Raw genomic sequence first — 20,529 nt, forward strand, 5'->3', positions numbered from 1 at the left:
ATACTTGGAATGTTATGAAATGGCCCCTAGGAAATGATGGTTTATCTAGGTAAGATCATTTCAGAATCATTAAGTCTCTTCCAATAAGGAGAAGGCTCAGAACACAAAATATTTTGCTGAAATACAAAATATTTAAGAAAGCACACAGGCAGAAATTTTTTTACTATGGGATAGATAATTAAGAGGTGAGCAGCAGGCTCGGCGCCTGTAGCACAGTGGTTACGGTGCCAGCCACATGCACCGAGGGTGGCAGGTTCAAACCCAGCCCAGACCAGCTAACCAACAATAACAACTGCAACAAAAAAATAGCCAGGCATCGTGGCAGGTGCCTGTAGTCCCAGCTACTTGGGAGGCTAAGACAAGAGAATCACTTAAGCTGGAGGTTGCTATGAGCTGAGACGCCGCCACAGCACTCTACTGAAGGCAACACAATAAGACTCTGTCTCAAAAAAAAAAAAAAAAAAAAAAAGAGGTGAGTAGCAATGAGTAGGTGATAGAGCAGAAGAAGCTAAGTAACAGACTTTCATTTTGTACTTACTATTTCAATGCTCCCTCAGAGTTAAGGTCCCAGAAATGAGGAAGGGCAGCACTGTCCTACACTGAGCTCTATGTGGATCAAGACCAGGGCAGGCATACAATCTCTGTGCCTGTGCTTCTACTATACAGCAGGCTGCATGTTAGGAAATTATACACAGCTTAGAAGGAAGATCTTTGACTACCTAGACAATGTACCAATCTGATCTAGTCTCTCCTTTGGAAAAATTATGCTCATAATAAGATTTATTCGGTAAGCATAGCAGCACTAAACCAATAAATATATGTGTGTGTATGTGTATATATATATATATATATATATTTTTTTTTTTTGAGACAGAGTCTCAAGCTGTTGCCCTGGGTAGAGTACCATGGTGTCATAGCTCACAGCAACCTCCACCTCTTGGGTTCAAGAGATCCTCCTGTCTTAGTTTTTCTATTTTTAGTAGAGACAGGGTTCTTGCTTTTGCTCAGGCTGGTCTTGAACTCATTAGCTCAAGCTATCCACCTGCCTCGGCCTAACAGCGTGCTAGGATTACATGTGTGAGCCACTTCACCTGGCACAAAATACATTTTTCTAAGGCAATATATTCCTTAGAGAAACAAATAAATCCAAACCACTATTTTACTATAAGCACATCTTCAGAACTCAGTACAACTTGATTCTCTTAAATTTTGTTATTTACTTATGTGTTTATAAGGTATTGAGTTATTTTAAATATAGTTCTTAGGAAGAATGAGAGATCAGCTTTACTGTCTTTAACACGTATTTTCGTTCTTTTTATTTTTTGTGGTTTTTGGCCGGGGCTGGGTTTGAACCCACCACCTACGGCATATGGGACCGGTGCCCTACTCCTTGAGCCACAGGTGCCGCCCCCTATTTTCATTCTTAATCAAACTGAAGAATTTGCCAGGAATATTCCATCTAGTAGAAAATTATAAAACATCTACCTCTTGCCTCTTAGACAGATGCTGTGCATATAAAGACCCAAAAAGGAATAAGTGATATTTTGGGATTCGGTATCAGGAGTAGGATACCATGCCTGCTAGAATTCAATAGTTCTTGATGTCCAATATGACTTGGTCCAACTTCAAAACAGTATCTGTTCTCTCTAACCTTTTACACTAAGTAGACTTTCTTCTTAAATGCCCACAGAAAACACACCAAATAAAAGAGGTCAATGGGAGTAAAAAGAAACTATTAAAATTGTTTTTTTTTTTTGGCCGGGGCTGGGTTTGAACCTGCCACCTCCGGCATATGGGACTGGCGCCCTACTCACTGAGCCACAGGTGCCACCCGAAACTATTAAAATTGTTAAACCATGGTAGTGTATGTTTGTGAGGCACTTACATAAGGATAATGACAAGCTTGGATTTAAAGTTCCGAAGGAGCAGGAAGAATGTTGCCACATGCATGTCCTAGTTAATGCAATATTCTATATTTAGTGTGTTGAACATGTACACAGAATAAAACCTTTCATATTATATGGTATATTATGCTCTAATGTTAGAGTACTTGCAGGACTTACTTCCTCTTTTTTTTTTTTTTCTAAAGACAAGGTCTTGCTCTGTTGCCTGGGCTAACACATAAACTGCCATTTAACCTATGCTAGTTTTGGCCTGGGGCCTCATGAAGCATGTCTCTTGATCTATCTTTACCTAAAAAAACACTGTAGCCCCAGGGAAAAAATTTTTTTCTAGTGTGGCAGCCAATGTGCCAGAATATAGCGGCATCATCATAGCTCACTGTAGCCACAAGCTCCTGGGCTCAAGTGATCCTCCTGCCTCAGCTTTCAGAGTAGCTGGGACTACTATATAGGCACATGTTACCAAGCCCAGCTAATTTATTTCTTTTCTTTTATAGAGACAGGGTCTTGCTCTTGCTCAGGCTGGTCTCAAACTATTGGCCTCAAGTGATCCACTTGCCTTAGCCTCCTCAAGTGTTAGGGTAACAGGCATGTGCCATCTTGTTCCACTAGATTTAATTTGATCAAAAGATGCAAGGGTAGTTTTTCCAGGTAGAAATAGGCAGAACTATTAAAATTTTAATTCCCTTCCTGCTGGATGGTAATGCAGAATTCTTTAGAGAGGAATCAGAGCCACAGCAAGATTTATCATCTTTACAATTTGGGAAGGAAAAATGCCAAGAGTAAAATGATGGAAAAAACTAACCCAATTGGGATCTTTCTAAATGAATCTAGTGTTTGGAATATTGTATTCTATCCACATTCATGGTTTAATTACTGTCCTTTATAGTTACACAAAATCTGTGTTAAAACATTCTGGAGCCCGGGCAGCACCTGTGGCTCAACGGGGTAGGGCGCTGGCCCCATATGCTGGAAGTGGTGGGTTCAAACCCAGCCCCAGCCAAAAAAAAAAAAAAAAAAAAAACATTCTGGAGCCCAATAATTTGAGGTTGCTACGAGCTATGACGCCACAGCACTCTACCAAGGGAAAGAAAGTGACTGTCTCAAAAAAAAAATCTTCTGGTATTAAAGTATATATTACAATACAATGCAAATAACAGAAATTTTAATGTTTAAAGGGTAGATCCAAATATGTGAGTTTAAATGCAGTCCTTTGGGGGCGGCGCCTGTGGCTCAGTGAGTAGGGCTCTGGCCCCATATACCGAGGGTGGTGGGTTCAAGCGCAGCCCCGGCCAAACTGCAACAAAAAAATAGCCGGGCGTTGTGGCGGGCGCCTGTAGTCCCAGCTGCTCAGGAGGCTGAGGCAAGAGAATCGCAGAAGCCCAAGAGCTGGAGGTTGCTGTGAGCCGTGTGACACCACGACACTCTACCCGAGGGCGGTACAGTGAGACTCTGTCTCTACAAAAAAAAAAAATAAACGCAGTCCTTTGGGAACCATACGTAGGATTCATTATTGTATCTATGGACAGCAGTCACTTAAATACTTACCATCTAAACCAGCAAAGAAAAATTTTCCCACAGTATAAGGCAAAGAGAGTCTCACTGTGATAAGAGAAGGAAGACTAATAGGATTGCTTGAACTTTGCAGCAAAAGACTGCTGTGTTTTTTTACAACCCTCCCCCTTCAGTGTACACAATCCAACTCTACTGGGGCTGTCAAACAGGTAGAATGGATCTTTGAAGACATGGAAAACGAGTAGGAAAAAAATTTGTTGTTCATTTAAGGTTAAATAAAATTCTTTATTATAAACAAATATTTCATTTCATCTATACCCTTAATTTGGCAGATAGATTCATTCATTCAAACGTTTATTTATCAAGTGCCCACTACTCCAGACATTGATTTCGGTGTTAGGAACAAAGCAGTGAACAAAACAAATATCTCTGCTCTTATAAGGCATAAATGAGAAAGCTGAGACCCAAAAAAGGTTAAATGTCCTATGGCCAAAGTCTTAGAATAAGTTAAAATCAAGTTCTGAGCTCTTCTTTCTCTTTCTTCTTCTCTAAAGTATGGGACTAAACAGAGCTTGTTAATCCCAGGCTCGCTCCTCTATAACATAGTTGGATGGGTATTTACCCAGAATAAGGAGGCTCTTCAGGCACCATCAATGTCATCTCCATACCTTGACTCCCAAACATTTCTCTAGTTCTCTTATGAGAGCCATCCTCCCCCTACTAGACCTCTATAGGTATAATATACTGCTAGTATTTCAAATTTAAGATACATAAATTCAAACTCTAAACAAGTTCTCCCAACTTTCTCATTTCTAGTAACAATACCACCTGCTTTCTAATTATTCATGCCCAAATTTTCAGCAATAGATTTGACTCATTTTTTTCCCTCAATCCTTACATTAATGTGGGCTGCCAATTCTGATGGACTTTAACTTTGTAGCATTTTATAATTCTATTTTGGAGAGTGGAGGGAAGACAGAGTCTTGCTCTGTTACCCCACCAGAGGACAGTGATGTAACTGTAGCTCACAGCAACCTCAAACTCCTGGGCTCAGACAATCCTCCTGCCTTATCGCCCTGAGTAGTTGAGACTACAGATGTATACTACCATGCCCAGCCAATTTTCCTATTTTTAGTACAGATGAGATCTCCCCCTTGCTCAGGCTGGTCTTGAGCTCCTGACCTCAAGCAATACCCCACCTTGGCCTCCCAGAGAGCTAGGTTTACAGGTGTGAGCCACCACACCTGGCCGCTACAATTCTATTTCATTTTCAGTATTATATAATTCACCTAGGCACCTGATACCTTCTCTCCCCACCCTCAAAGATTGTAACTCTATTGCCCTGGGTTAGAGTGCCAAGGTGTGTTGTAGCTCACAGCAACCTCAAACTCTTAGGCTCAAGATATTCTCTTGCATCAGACTCTCAAGCAGCTGGGACTATAGGCGCACACCACAATGCTTGGCTAATTTTAGAGACAGGGTATCGCTCTTGCTCAGGCTGGTCTCAAACTTGTAAGCTCAAGCAAGCCACTCACCTTGTCCTTCCAGGAGTGCCAGGATTATAGGCGTGAGCCAGTGGGCCTGGCCACTGCCTTCTTCTTGGTCTCCATGGTGGCTGCCAGGCTACTACTACATTCAATGCCAAAAGATTTCTTTTTCTTGAGACAGAGTTTCTCTTTGTCACTCTCGGTAAAGTGCAGTGGTGTCAGCACTCATAGAAACCTCAAACTCTGGGGCTCAAGCGATCCTTTGTCTCAGCCTCCTGAGTAGCTGGAACTACAGGCACCGGCTACAATGCCAGGCTTTTTTCTTTTTTTTTAGTAGACACAGGTCTTGCTCTTGCTCAGGCTGGTCTCAAACTCCTGAGCTCAAGTGATTCACCGGCCTCAGCCTTCCAGAGTGCTAGAATTACAGGCATAAGCCACCAAGCCTGGCAGTGACAAAAGATTTCTAAAGCAAAATTTCATAATTTAACTCCTTTGATTAAGAACCTTGAGCTCCTATTCCTACTGAAATTAAGCACCAACTCTCCAGTCCAGCATTCTAGGAGCTTCATCGGATGGCTCTAAACAATTTTCCCAGTTTTGTATCCTAGGGCTCCTATGTTCTTATCGTGTATTTATTTATTTGTTTATTTTAATATTTTGAAATAGTGTTTCATTCTGTTATCTGGCCAAGGGATCATCACAACTCGCTGCAACCTCAAACTCTTGGGCTTAAGTGACCCTCCTTCCCTAGCCTCCTGAGTAGCTGGGACTATAGACATGTACCACCATACCCAGCTTTCTATATTTTGTAGAGATGGGGTCTCTCTATGTTGCTCAGTGTGGTCTTAAACGCCTGGCCTCAAGAGATCTTCCATAGCCTCAGCTTCCTAAAGTGCTGGGATTACAGGTGTGAGCTACCACGCTTTGCCGCATCTTATATTTCAGAAAATAAAACTAGATATAACATTTGTTGTTGTTCATGTATTGTTGGAATACCTCTTCCATCTCTGCTTAATGCTTCTGAGAGCACTTCAAACGCAGTTTCTCTCATCAAACTCTGTTATGATCATACTAAATGAAATATTTCCTTCCTCTAATCTCAAATGATAATAATTGAGACTAGGATTTTTACCTGTTCTGCCTTCTGTTATAGTTATCTGGCTACTTGGCTTATCTACTTGTTAGCTCTTTAAGGACAAGGATTCCCTACTTACATTGGTATCCACAGGATATACTTTCATATAGCAAGTCATCAGCTCAGATTTACTGAGGGAAAGTTGCTGAGAAGAGATTAGATGTCCGTAAAATCAATATCATTCCATTTTTCTCAAGGAGAGATTATATATCTTCCTTTACTGATTTTAAAACATGAAACAATTTAGTCTAGAAAAGCATACTGTTTCATTTCTAAAGTAATAAAAAGGAACATAGCTGGTTGCAAGTTTTCTTTTTCCTTGAGGCAGAGTCTCATTATGTCCACCTGGTTAGAGTGCCGTAGCATCACAGCTCACAGCAACCTCAAACTCCTGGGTTCATGCGATTCTCTTATCTCAGCTTCCCAAGTAGCTGGGACCACAGGCACCTGTCACATTGCCCGGCTATTTTTGTTGTCATTGTTGCAGTTGTCACTGTTAATTTCAGCTAGCCAGGGCTGGGCTCGAAGCCGCCAGCCTCTGTGTATGTGGTCAGCGCCTTACCCACTGAACCACAGGTGCCATCAGGCTGCAAGTTTTCTTAAAAAAAAAAAAATTAAAAAAAAAAAACAGAGTAGTGCCTGTGGCTCAAAGGAGTAGGGCACCAGCCCCATATGCCGGAGGTGGCAGGTTCAAACCCAGCCCCGTCAAAAACTGCAAAAAACCCCCAAAAAGCAAAAAAACTCCAAGGTGTGCATATTAGAGAAAGAAAAGAAAAGATAATCCTGAATATGGAACAGAAGTAATAAGACCACAGACTAAGATAGTGTGAAGGTTGAACAGACACTAGAAATCCATTTACCCACACTGCACAGTACAAAAAGAATTTTACTCAGCAAAGATTCACAATCTAGACGGGAAGGATATGTAAGATTTGCGTGAATGTAGAACTCCAATCCTTTAGTAGCCATGAGATATTAAAAACTCTAAAAGGAAAAATACAATCAGAGAGAGACTTCAAAAATAAGCTTACAGGTTATTTTAGGAGATTTTTGTAAATAATTAAACATACTGGCCAAAGACCTTTCATTTAAAAGTACACTGAAATTCTCTAGATACAACCTCATTTTTTATCATGGTAGTCCAGGTTTTCAACTCTTTTCCTCGTATAAAAATCCATTCAAAACAATATCACTGATTATGAATTCACTGAAGCAGAAAATACTAAAGAAGACATGTTTTTGGGCGGTGCCTGTGGCTCAGTGAGCAGGGCGCCGGCCCCATATGCCGAGGGTGGCGGGTTCAAACCCAGCCCCGGCCAAACTGCAACAAAAAAATAGCCGGGCGTTGTGGCGGGCGCCTGTAGTCCCAGCTGCTGGGGAGGCTGAGGCAAGAGAATCACGTAAGCCCAAGAGTTAGAGGTTGCTGTGAGCCGTGTGACGCCACGGCACCTCTACCCCAGGGCGGTACACTGAGACTCTGTCTCTACAAAAAAAAAAAAAAAAAAAAAAGAAGACGTGTTTTATTTTTAAGATATTCTAAAATTATCATTTTTTTTTGCAGTTTTGGCCGGGGCTGGGCCTGAACCCGCCACCCCCGGTACATGGGGCTGGCGCCCTACTTCTTGAGCCACAGGCACCACCCGATATTCTAAAATTATGAGCAGGGATATAGGCCATTTGTGACTGCACTATTTTTTTTATTTTTCTATTTAAGTGAATTTTTCATTATAAAGTAATAAAGCTTCATTATGAAATATTTTGGAAATAGTATTACTCAGAATACTACTACTTCCAATGTTACTACTGTTCATATTTTAGCATTATCTCCTTTGATTGATTATATTTCCCCCTTCCTCTCTAATTCATGTTACTATAATTCAGCTTATCCAATAAGGGATTAGAGGTAGATCCATAACCATTCCTTTATAGGTGAATAAGTAGATCCTTCCTATACCTTTGCTATAAATTATAATATAACAGTTTTATGCATATAACTTAACCTATATTTTTGGTTGTTTTATTATGATTAATTTCAAGAAGTAAGATTATAGCAGAGAAGACAGTAACTTTATCAAATTACCTTCTAGAAGACTTGTACTAATTTGGAAAATCAATAGCAATGCATGCAAGTGTCAGTTAAACTGTGTCATCACCCGCACTAGTGATTATCCTTTAAAAAAAGTGGTGGGTGGGTGAGAGAGAACAAGTGCAGAAGTCAACAGTCTTTTGTTGTTAATTCAGAAGACAAATTACAGTCTCAGAAAAACTTTGACTGAGGCATGTTCGGCTGGGTGTGGTGGCTCATGCCTGTAATCCCAGCACTCTGGGAGGCCGAGGCGGGTGGATTGCTTGAGCTCAGGCATTTAAGACCAGCCTAAGCCAGAGTGAGACCCTCATCTCTAAAAATAGCTAGGCGTTGTGTCAGGCACCTGTAGTCCCAGCTACTTGGGAGGCTGAGGCAAGAGAATCACTTGAGCCCAAGAGTTTGAGGCTGCTGTGAGTTATGACGCCATGACACTCAACCCCAGGATGACTGAGACTGTTCCCCTTCCTCCACAAAAAGCATATAACTACAGACCCAATTAGTGTCCAGTTTGTTAAGCTGCATTTTTTTGCTTATCCATTTTCTCTTTTTTGTACTCTCTAATAGATAGCTTTCCTTCCTTTATATGTTTTCCTCCCTCACCAAGTCAGATGTTTTACCAAGAGTATGTACTTGCTGGTGAATGATCTATATTTGTGGATATACTTCATTGTACATGTGTCTAATTCTACGTACTATTCTTAACGTATGTACAAACATGTATACATTCATGAGATATGTATTTCTATATTTCCTTTTTTTTTGAGACAGAGACTCAAGCTGTTGCCTGGATGGAGTGGCTGTGGTGTCTTAGCTCACAACAACCTCCAAAGTGGGCTCAAGCGATTCTCTTGCCTCAGTTTTTCTATTTTTAGTAGAGATGGGAGTCTCGATTTTTTGCTCAGGCTGGTCTCGAACTTGTGAGCTCAAGGAATCCACCCACCTCGGCCTCCCAGAGTACTAGGATTACAGGCATGAGTGCCACTGCGCCCGTCCTTATTTCTCTATTTTCTTGTAAAAATGTTTGTTAATATAAAAAAGCAAAGCCATGAGGAGGAGGAATAAGCTAATTTGATTACGTAATAATGATTAATGATTAAAAAAACACATAAAATCTGTTTCCTATTCTTTGCTTAATTTATCTACTGTGGTCTCCATTTTTCTCTTACTGATATATATGATATAAAGATAAAAACTGTTTGTCATATTTACTTCCCAATCAGTTAGCCCTTTCAAAAAAATGTTAGATTTGTTGTATTCCTTTCATTTTTGCCACTTCTATATTTAATGTGAGAGATGTCCCTCAGCTAGACTCAATAGTTTTCCAAACAATGAAAGGAGAGGCAACATGGCCTTCTCTAGAGTGGCCTAAAGCAAAACCTTTGGGTCTGTCGAAAACTTCCTTGGATGCTAATTTATAGCCAGCTCTCTCTTTAGCCAACAGATTCTGATAGGTCCAGATTCTCTAGAATGGATGCTTTACATTAGGTATCTGGATATATCTCTGTATAATGCCCCAAGGGTTGTTACAATGTCATTACTACACTAGTAAGAAGCAAGCTTATTATCTTTTAGTATGTATATTAATGCAGAGAAGCTGGAGAATTTGGGTTTAGTATTAGCCATAGGAAGACAAATGTCTAAAACAGTATTTTTCAACCTTTTTATTTTATATCACATGAACCTACAACCTACAGTTAAACTTTCACGACGCACTTAAATTATGTTAATCAAAAAAAGAACTATAAAGGCCGGGTGCAGTGGCTCATGACTGTAATAATCCTAGCATTCTGTGAGGCCGAGGCAGGTGGATTCCCTGAGCTCACGGTTCAAGATCAGCCTGAGAATGTGAGAGATCCTGTCTCTAAAAGATAAGGGGCGTTGTGGCGTGCACCCACAGTCCCAGCTACTTGGGAGGCTGAGACAAGAGAATTGCTTCCACCCAAGTGTTTGAGGTTGCTGTGAGCTATGATGCCAGAACTCTACCAAAGGTGACAAAGTAAGGCTCTGTCTCAAAAAAAAAAAAAAAAAAAGCTTGCCAACTTAGCTATTTAAGAAAAAAAAAGTAAAAAAAAAAGAATATACCTTTTTGATTTATTAACACAAACAAAATGTACCATTATGGCAAAAAACTAAAACAATTATTATTGTAATTTATAATAAAAAGATAACAATTAAAATTCTTTAAAAAGGCATTTATACTTATTATAATTTAACATTTAATGATGCCTGAGCTTGACCTTTTCTTAGAATACCTTCTTTTTAAGGTTGAATTTTTTTTTTTTTCGAGACAGAGTCTCATTTTGTTGCCCTTGGTGGAGTGTTGTGGCATCATAGCTCACAGCAACCTCAAACTCTTGAGCTCAAGTGATTCTCTTGCCTCAGGCTCCCAAGTAGCTGGGCCTACAGGCACCCGCCACAATGGCTGGCATTTTTAGAGATGGGGGTCTCACTCCTGCTCAGGCTGGTTTTGAACCCGTGAAACTCAGGCAAACCACCAGCCTCAGCCTCCCAGAGTGTTAAGATTACAGGCGTGAACCACTGTACCCACCTGACCTACTTTTTATATAATTAATAATTTTAACAGAGTTGTCTAGGATGTTTTATAATTCAGGCACACATGATTTTGATGGTAGCACTTCTCTATGTAGAAAACAGTGTATGAAAATAATTTTTGGATTCTTTTCTTGTGCAGTGTAACAAATCCTTCTACACCTCAACATAAACGGGGCTCCATCTGTACAAATACTAATGCTGGAATCCCAAGATAAGTTACTACAATTAAAGGTATTGATCAAATCTAAAGAATCTTTCCCCTTTGTTGTTGTTTGGAGTGGTCAACAAAATAAAAACTCTTCTATTATTTCTTCTTTACAGACAAATCTACTGAATGCTAAAATTTGGGGTTTACCATTGTTATTAGTAGATTCACCCAACTGAATTGCAAACATGTTTACTTCTTTGAGGTGAGATATTACTTGAACTCTCTTGTAATTTCCGATAAATCCTTAACGTGCTGAGAAACTGAAAGCAGAATTTTAAAAATTTCTTTTCCTTATCTTTCTTCAAACATTGTTTTTACAATTGCACAGCAGGCCAGTAAAATAATGGATTCTGTATTTGTATGAGATTTCATTTTCATAACGACAATTTCTGCAACTGCATAACACCTTCTTGTGCTTTATCTGATATTGTTGCACATTCGGTCCATATTTTTGCTTGTTTAGTATTACTGAGTACAAGTCGCTTGAAATAGTTCACTGGCTTTTAAGGCAAGTGAAAATGTCTGGATTATAAATACCTCTTTAATTTGCATGGAACCATAGCTTCATCTGCTAATGTTTCACCACAAATTACTCATATAGGATGTGATAGATTTCCTTTACTACATATGAAACCAAATGATAAATAATGTTCATTATATTGATGACTGTTTTTAATTTTTCAATGTATTGGATGAAGCAGTATTCGACACAGTAGTGTCTTCTTCTAATTTTTATTTCTTACTAAAAACTTGTCCGTTTTAATTGAATGCTATGTAATAAAAATAAAAATGCTAAATCAAAAACAATAAAAATAAGTAAATAAACTCATACTTTTTTTTTTTTAATAAACTCATACTTTAAAAAAAAGAAATACAGGTATTAATTGAACATACTTGGAAAATTTTCAAAACTAGGATCTGCAAGGTAATTCTGTCCAACTACTTTACTATTTCAAATACAGACAGAAAGGCTTGGCACCTATAGCTCAAGTGGCTAGGGTGCCAGCCATATACACCGGAGCTGGCATGTTCAAATCCAGCCCACCAAACAATGACAACTACAACCAAAAAATAGCCAGGTGTTGTGGCAAACACCTGTAGTCCCAGCTACTTTGGGAGGCTGAGGCAGGAGAATTGCTGATGCCCAAGAATTGGAGGTCGCTGTGAGCTGTGATGCTGCAGCACTCTACCCTGGATGACAGCTTAAGGCTCTGTCTCAAAAACAAACAAACACACACAGACAGAACTATACCACACATTTAGCACAAGCTACGCTTCCTTGCTACTTCAGGCACCAGGGATTGCTGAGTCATATAGCTTGGATGATTTTGGATCATTCCTCTGGATGATTTTGACATCTATCAGTGTTCACTGGCAAATCCTTATCAAATTGCACTATCCATGGATGTATTGCAAAATCTTAGTTTTCAAGGCTACACCCTACCCACTTCAAAAATAAGCTTATGTTTACTTATAACAATAAAACATTTATTATAACAATGATATACACACTTAAACAATTTAAAGCGGTTTTAACTGCTTTGAACTTCTTTTGAAAATTATTTATTCATTACTTATTTATGACATTATCTATCTATCTATCTACCTATCTATCTATCCATCCAAAACACAATCTCACTCTGCCGCGCTGGGTAGAGTGCTATGGGATCACAGATCATAGTAACCTCAAATTCTTTGGCTCAAGGGATCCTCTTGCCTCAGCCTCCCAAGTAGATAGGACTACAGATGCCCACCATAATGCCTGACTAGTTTTTTCTATTTTTAGTACAGACAGGGCCTCACTGTTGCTCAGGCTGGTCTCAAACTCGTAATCTCAGGCAATTCAACTGTCTTGGCCTACTAGAGTGCTAGGATTACAGGTGTAAGTCACTGTGCCCAGCCTCAAAAATGATTGAATTAAAGATCTTTAAAAAATTTCCAGCACGGGGGCGGCGCCTATGGCTCAGTGAGCAGGGCGCCAGCCCCATATGCCGAGGGTGGTGGGTTCAAACCCAGCCCCGGCCAAACTGCAACAAAAAAATAGCCGGGCGTTGTGGCGGGCGCCTGTAGTCCCAGCTACTCGGGAGGCTGAGGCAGGAGAATCGCCTAAGCCCAGGAGTTGGAGGTTGCTGTGAGCTGTGAGACGCCACGGCACTCTACTGAGGGCAATAAAGTGAAACTCTGTCTCTACACACACAAAAAAAAATTTCCAACATGGGCGGCACCTGTGGCTCAGTCGGTAAGGTGCCGGCCCCATATATCAAGGGTGGCGGGTTCAAGCCTGGCCCCGGCTGAACTGCAACCAAAAAATAGCCGGGCGTTGTGGCGAGCGCCTGTAGTCCCAGCTACTCGGGAGGCTGAGGCAAGAGAATCGCTTAAGCCCAGGAGTTGGAGGTTGCTGTGAGCTGTGTGATGCCATGGCACTCTACCGAGGGCGATAAAGTGAAATTCTGTCTCTACAAAAAAAAAAAAAAAAAATTTTCCAGCACACCTAAGATCCTCTCATGGCACACACTGGTTGAAAACCACTGGTCTAAAAGAATTAAGAACAACAAATACCTGATTTCGAAGATGCTGCTGTTGTGATGGCCGATCCCTATGTGTGTGGCTTTCACGAGTTATTGCAGATGCACCAGAATCTACATGAACTGACCCTACTGGAGTAGGCTGGAAAAATGAAACAAAAAGCCAGATGGGAAAAGCAGGTCTAACCTAATATATTTGCAAAGGATAACATCAATCTAATTCTAATTGTAATAGAGTAGTAGTGAATATTTTCAGTCATCGAGAGCAGTTTCAAGTCTTTCTGTATTCTCTTTGCTCACCTACAAAAGGGAGGCAGCCTGATCTTCAGTAGTTCATTGGGGAGTAGCTTACTCTTTAAAATAAAAAACTGGGGGCGGCACCTGTGGCTCAAAGGAGTAAGGCACCAGCTCCATATGCTGGAGGTGGCGGGTTCAAACCCAGCCCTGGCCAAAAACTGCAAAAAAATAAAAATAAAATAAAAAACTGGGTGGCACCTATGGCTCAGTGAGTAGGGCGTTGACTCCATATACCAAGGGTGGTGGGTTCAAACATGGCCCCAGCCAAACTGTAACAAAAAACAGCCGGGCGTTGTGGCAGGCGCCTGTAGTACCAGCTGCTTGGGAGGCTGAGGCAAGACAATTGCCTAAGCCCAAGAGCTGGAGGTTGCTGTGAGCTGTGAGGCCAAGGCACTCTACCGAGGATGACAAAGTGAGACTCTATCTCTAAAAATAATAATAATAATAAAATAAAAAAGAAATAAATAAAAAACTATCCTACAGGAGTATGTTACCATACTCTCTGACCCTGTGGACCTCTGGCCAGAAGAGCAAATCCAAAAGTTTCCTATGATACTGGGTTCTACTCCTATCGAAGTCAAAAAGCTTAACAGCATATGGAGCACCAACTTTTAAATGAAATAAAACTATAATAGAACCTCCATAGTTGACCACCTAGTTACACTGACCACCTCCTTAAGTTTGTCTAATTTTCATAGACTAGACATGCACCACATGTATGTGTCAGTACAGCAGGGCCATTTCCCTATGTTGATCACCTCTGTGTATTGGCCTGTTCATCACAGACCTTTGGGTGGTCAACTTACAGAGGTCTACTGTACTTCTAAAAAACTGGCTTAAATTCTGGTACCTTAGAACATACAAGTTATAATCTTAAAGAATATGTAATTCCTACTTCCTAACTCCAGTGAGAACAATCTAGGGTGACACTCTGAAAAGGCTGTAAATATAAAGTCTACAATCTAAGGAGTAGGGCAATGCTGTTCTGGCAAAGGTTATGGGGTAAAAAGAAGATACTTACAATAGGCCTTCCGACCCAATCATAGGCAAAGTCAAAGGTGTACCCTTTTCTTTCAAAGAGGTCTGTGAAGAGGGTCCGTAAATACTCATAGTCAGGTTTTTCAAAGAAGTCTAATCGTCTGACATATCGAAGGTATGTTGCCATTTCCTCTGTAGGAAAGAGGTGAAAGACAATGCTCATTAGCTGAATGCTTCTCAATGATGTGGTCACAGAAGGGATAATTTACATAGGCATTTAAGTATTTTCTCTATGAATCAAATAAAAGTGATAAAATCTATTTTGGTCTCAGTAACAATAAAAGGAAATGTAAACTAGCTGAACAGCACCCATTATCGAGAGATACCAAGTCAAGGACTCCATCTCCTTAAGGCTCAGTCACATTGCTGAAGTGTTCCTTTAGCATCCTACCTGGAAAGTTCTCACAGAGAGCTTCAATGGGAGTATTCCTTTTGGTGTCACCAATTTTTTGATATCTCTCTTTTAATGTATCAGCCTATAGAGAGTAAAAAGAAAGTTATTTGGAAAGAGGTGCTAAGTATGGGAGGTTCAGATACAATCTTCATTAAAATTGGCAGATTTGTTAGTTACATTCAATTTGTATTCTCTCTAACACTAACAATTAAGAAATGTAGAGATGATATATTCAGATACAGACAAACATCTGTGTACTACAAAGTTTTACTTGCAAAAATATTTAATAGTCTCAGATAAACACCATCAAATGTAATGAGATGAGTGGCTAGGATAAGAAAATAAAAATATTACGTGGCAACATTTTCAAAATTGCAGAAGCTTAGTAATATCCCATCGTCATTAGGGTTTAACAATGATTTAGCTTCTTCCTCTTAGATCAGCTCTAAGATAAAAGTATTGCTAATGCAAGTAGAGGAAATAGATGGTTCTACCACATACAAGTGAGAAGTTGAATGAGGTGGCGGTGGGGTACAGAAAATGAAAAATGCCTTTCAGGGCGGTGCCTGTGGCTTAGTCGGTAAGGCGCTGGCCCCATATACCAAGGGTGGCGGGTTCAAACCCGGCCCTGGCTGAACTGCAACCAAAAAAAAAAAGAAAAAATAGCTGGGCGTTGTGGCAGGCGCCTGTAGTCCCAGCTACTCAGGAGGCTGAGGCAAGAGAATTACTTAAGCCCAGGAGTTGGAGGTTGCTGTGAGCTGTATGATGCCATGGCACTCTACCAAGGGCCATAAAGTGAAACTCTGTCTCTACAAAAAAAAAAAAAAAAAAAAAAGAAAAGAAAAATGCCTTTCAACAATGTGGTTCTAATGGCTGGCTACCAAGGCTCACACCTGTAATCCTAGCACTCTGGGAGCCTGAAGGGGGTGGATTGCTTGAGATTAGGAGTTTGAGACTAGCCTAAGGAAAAGCAAGATCCTGTCTCTACTAAAAATAGAAAAAATGAGCTGGGGATAGTGGCACATACCTGTAGTCCCAGCTACTTGGGAAGCTGAGACAGAATTGCCTGAGCCTAGAAATTAAAAGGTTGTAGCAAACTGTGATGATGCCTCTGAATTCTAGCAGTGATAATAGAGTAAGACTCTGCATCTCTCCCTCCCCCCAAATAAACAAAAAAACAACCAAAAATAAAAAACAAGGAGGTGGTTCTATAAAAGAAAAAAATTATCTGTGGAATAGGCATGGCTAACAGATAGGTTTGGTGTATATGAGTGGCTCAGAGCAGCCTAAGTCTAGTGTGCTCACAACTGTAGTCAGAGGGTTTCTGGACAGTAGACCAACAGTAGGATCTCTAGAGATTCTTGTCAGGCTTTACCTAACCCGCTGCACCTATTAAACAATAGCGTTCTGAAGTAAACTGGAGAAATTGTGCAATTGTAACTACTATTAAAATGATTCACAGACCATGACAGAGTTAAGCAATTAATAGTACACTAATGCATTGTTTGGTGAGATAACAAGTAGGATGTGAAAATCTATTTGAAAGCTATTGATATCTACGAGAAAATGTATAGCATTAGAAGAAGACCATGGAAGAGATGTCACGAGAGGAATTAAGGGAAAAGAAATAAAATCTCAAGGAGGAATGGGTTGAAGCCTTACATTTTAGGACAATGTCCCGTAAAGCATAATAAAATAGATCATTCTGCCGAATTTCTGGAAATAGGGGGTATAGCAGCACCCCAAGCTACAGATTAGGGTTGGAAGCTCATCATTTCCTAATCTAATAGCCAGAAGCAGAATAATTATAATCTTATAATTATGATAATTAATAGTTAATTCTGACATGTAGGCACTATACAGATGCCTACCTAAGGAAGGCTATTTAAAGTCTATACATTTGGCAGAGTGTGGTGGCTCAAGTTTGTAATCCTAGCACTCTGGGAGGGTGAAGCAGGTGGATTGCTTGAGCTCATGAGTTCAAGAGCAGCCTGAAGAGCAAGACATCGTCTCTCTTTTTTTTTTTTTTTTTTTGAGACCGAGTCTCACTATGTCACCCTTGGTAGAGTGCCATGGCGTTACAGCTCACAGCAACCTCAGACTTTTGGGCTTAAATGATTCTCTTGCCTCAGCCTCCCAAGTAGCTGGGACTATAGGCACCCATCACAATGCCTGGCTATTTTTTTTTTTTTTTGGTTGTAGTTGTCATTGTTGTTTGGCAGGCCCGGGCTGTATTTGAACTTGCCAGCTTCCATGTATGTGGCTAGTGCCCTAGTCACTTGAGCCACAGGCGCCGAGTCAAGATGCCGTCTCTTAAAAAAAAATATATAGCTGGGCATCGTAGCGGGCACCTGTAATCCCAGCTACTTGGGAGGCTGAGGCAAGAGGATCACTTGAGCCCAAGAGTTTGAGGTTTCTGTAAGCTATGATGCCATGGCACTCTATCCAAGGGTGACAAAATAAATAAAGTCTACACGTATGGCAAGGAATGGCTATTGTCTGAACAGGCATTTATCCAATAATACATGCGAACAGCAATATTAAACCTAGATTTTCATTTTAGTTCAGGTGGGTCCTTAGCCTACACAGGAAAAGTAAATATTTTCCAGTTGCCCAGAGGGACATCCCCTGCTGGGCTTTCTGGGAAAACATGTAGCAGCTGCAGTCATAAATTTGTTCTAAAAATTTCCTAACATACTGGGAACACTCCTCCTGCTACATAATGGTAGTGGAGGAGGAATACCAACACACAGGAAAAAACAACACTGCCAAGGCTGGGAGGGAATGAAAGAAAAGAATATGGTAAACCCCAAATCAAGGATAAAAGACAAGAAAGAAGACAAATGTAAACAAAACAGAACTTCCAAAGCCTAGTTAAGAATTTACAATGTACACTAATAATATAACTAGGCCCTGCTTCTCATTTCTATCACCAATCTTCCCCTTTGTGCCTTTTTGGTTTTTTTTACAGTTTTTGGCCAGGGCTGGGTTTGAACCCAGCATATGGGGCCTGCCCCTTTGAGCCATAGGCACCACTCTCCCCTTGGTGCTTTTTAAGAGACATAGAGCCAGCAGTTCCTTCATTAAGAACTGAGCATTGAAACAAAGCCCTCTACTGAGCACTTTCAAGGATACCTTGAGTCCTTGCCAGGGTAGGCTGCCTCGAAGGAAATACATGAACATATGGCCTAGGGCTTCCAAATCATCTCTCCGGCTTTGCTCTAAAAGGGAAGACAGATCACACATTAATGTTTGCAGTTATTAAAACAGAAAAGAGTTCAAAACCAAGTAATCTCTTCAGAAACCCTTCTGTTCCAGAAAGGCTCCGTTGACTAATTCTTTCAGGGATAGTATTTTGGATCAAAACAAACAAAACAATCAACGTGTACATTCTTTGCCTAGATCTGTTGCTGCTAAGTAATTATCAAATGAAAAGACCAAATCCTAAATTAAAACCAACCTCAGCTGTGGCTCAAGCCTGTAATCCTAGCACTCTAGAAGGCCAAGGCAGGTGGATCGCCTGAGCTCAGGAATTTTGAGACCAGCCTGAGCAAATGTGAGACTCTGTCTCTACTAAAAATAGAAAAACTAGCTAGGCATTGTGGTGGGCACCTGTAGTCCCAGCTACTAGAAAGGCTAAGGCAAGGGGATGGCATGAGTCCAAGAATTTGAGTTTGCTGTGAGCTATGATGCCACGGCATTCTACCCAGGGCACAGAGTGAGACTGTCTCAAAACAAAACAAAAAAATACCAAGCCTAAATCACTGAACAGTGAGTAATCACCCCTAACTCAATGCTGTCACCCTCCTGACAGAAAATTTAAATAAAATGCTATTTCCAGTATATGGGCTACAATTATACATTGGTTACCACCAGAGAAAGTGAGCAATAGATTAAGCAACAAAAACTGTTACAACAGTTCTTTCCGGCTAGGCCTAGCATACATGCTTAGTGCTTTTGATTCATCATAAAAACACTTACATGAAAATTCAGTTTCATACAAATGAGCATCAATGCATAATCTCTTGGCTCCTATTTCATTTGTACCAGGTCCTATAATTACTGCCTTTAAAAGAAAAATTTTAATTTTTTACTAAGATGCTCTGGATGAGCACAAAAAACAAAGTTCCAGCCAGGTATGGCAGTAAGCACCGGTAGTCCCAGCTACTCAGGCAGCTTAATGCAGGAGGATTGCTTGATCCTAGGTATTCAAGACCACCCTTGGAAACAGACTGGGACCCCATCACAAAAGAAACAAAATAAAAAACCCAAAAGTCCTTGCATTTTGGGAGCTTATCCAAAACAAGTTGCTGGATTTTTCTTTCCTTTAATTGAGAATGAGATGATAAAAAATAGTTAATAAAAAACTCTAACTTTCTCAGAAAATATCCTAAATATTCTTTGGTTCTCTGGTTGTCAGACTAAAGTACATGCCTTTATTTCTAATTTGTCAATTATGGTTCATCTCAGACATTTTATGTATTTATTTTTTAGAATCAAGTTTAGGGTTTTATCAAAATAAATTAGAGAAGCAAGACTGAAAGGCTACCTTCAACATGACTGTGCCTTCCTTGTACAAAAAGTAAAACTCAACAGGGCAAGGAGGCAAAGAAAGCCACTCAGCTCAAAATAAAGAAGCACAATATGGTGGATTGGTACCTGAAATTCTGGGAAATGTGCATGAAAAAGAATGAATAGTACTCTACTGATTAGATGAAGGAGAAGCAACTTTCTACATAGCTGTTTCAAGGAGGTCTATGGACAGGTGCTCACTAAGTGAAGGAGAGGCTCCCTAACAGAAGGATGAATAACATGAAACTGAGTTGGTATACATCAATTGAAATAATCTTCAAAAGAATGAAATAAAGGCTAGGCATGGTAGCTCACGCCTATAATCCTGGCAGTTTGGGAGGCTGAGGTATGAAGATCACTTGAGGCCAGAAGTTTGAGACCAGCCTGAGCAAGAGTGAGACCCCTGTCTCTACAAAAAAATAGAAAAAAATGAGCCAGGCGGGGTAGTGTGCACCTACAGTTCCAGCTACTTGGGATGCTGAGGCAGGAGGATCGCTAAAGACGAGGAGTTTAAAGTTGTAGGGAACTATGATGACATCACTGCACTCTAGTCTGGGAGAGAGAATAAGACCCTATCTCTAAACAAACAAACAAACAAAAGCGATACCATCAGAAGCTTTTGTCTGAATGCCTTGCCTAAAGTGTGCAAAATATTATAAATAGTTGACAACAAAAAAATAGTTTGGTAATGAACCTAAATATTTACAAATGAAAATAGAAAAGAGCAAGCAGGGTGAGCTGATGCCTCCCATAAAGCAGGGCAGATAGAGAAACCACATTGCAATTTCTCAAATTGTATCATATCTATTCACTGCCTC

The 20,529-nt window shown here is 40.3% G+C and overlaps 1 protein-coding gene across 3 annotated transcripts in view; it reads right to left on the reverse strand.

Moving 5' to 3' along the window:
• Positions 1 to 20,529, reverse strand: part of CSNK1G1 (casein kinase 1 gamma 1) — a 224,844-nt gene that overhangs the window by 38,084 nt on the left and 166,231 nt on the right. For all 3 annotated transcript variants that reach the window (XR_008380748.1, XM_053595049.1, XM_053595048.1), the window contains exons 7-10: positions 18,275 to 18,360; positions 15,137 to 15,221; positions 14,729 to 14,877; positions 13,445 to 13,552 (exon numbers count right to left, since the gene is read on the reverse strand). Coding sequence is in view for 2 of the 3 variants with exons in the window: in XM_053595049.1 (XP_053451024.1) it covers positions 13,445 to 13,552; positions 14,729 to 14,877; positions 15,137 to 15,221; positions 18,275 to 18,360 (428 nt within the window). In the remaining variant the exon portion in view is untranslated. The remainder of the gene's footprint in view (positions 1 to 13,444; positions 13,553 to 14,728; positions 14,878 to 15,136; positions 15,222 to 18,274; positions 18,361 to 20,529) is intronic.

Source organism: Nycticebus coucang, chromosome 6, assembly GCF_027406575.1.
Source record: "Nycticebus coucang isolate mNycCou1 chromosome 6, mNycCou1.pri, whole genome shotgun sequence".
NCBI lineage: Eukaryota > Metazoa > Chordata > Mammalia > Primates > Lorisidae > Nycticebus > Nycticebus coucang.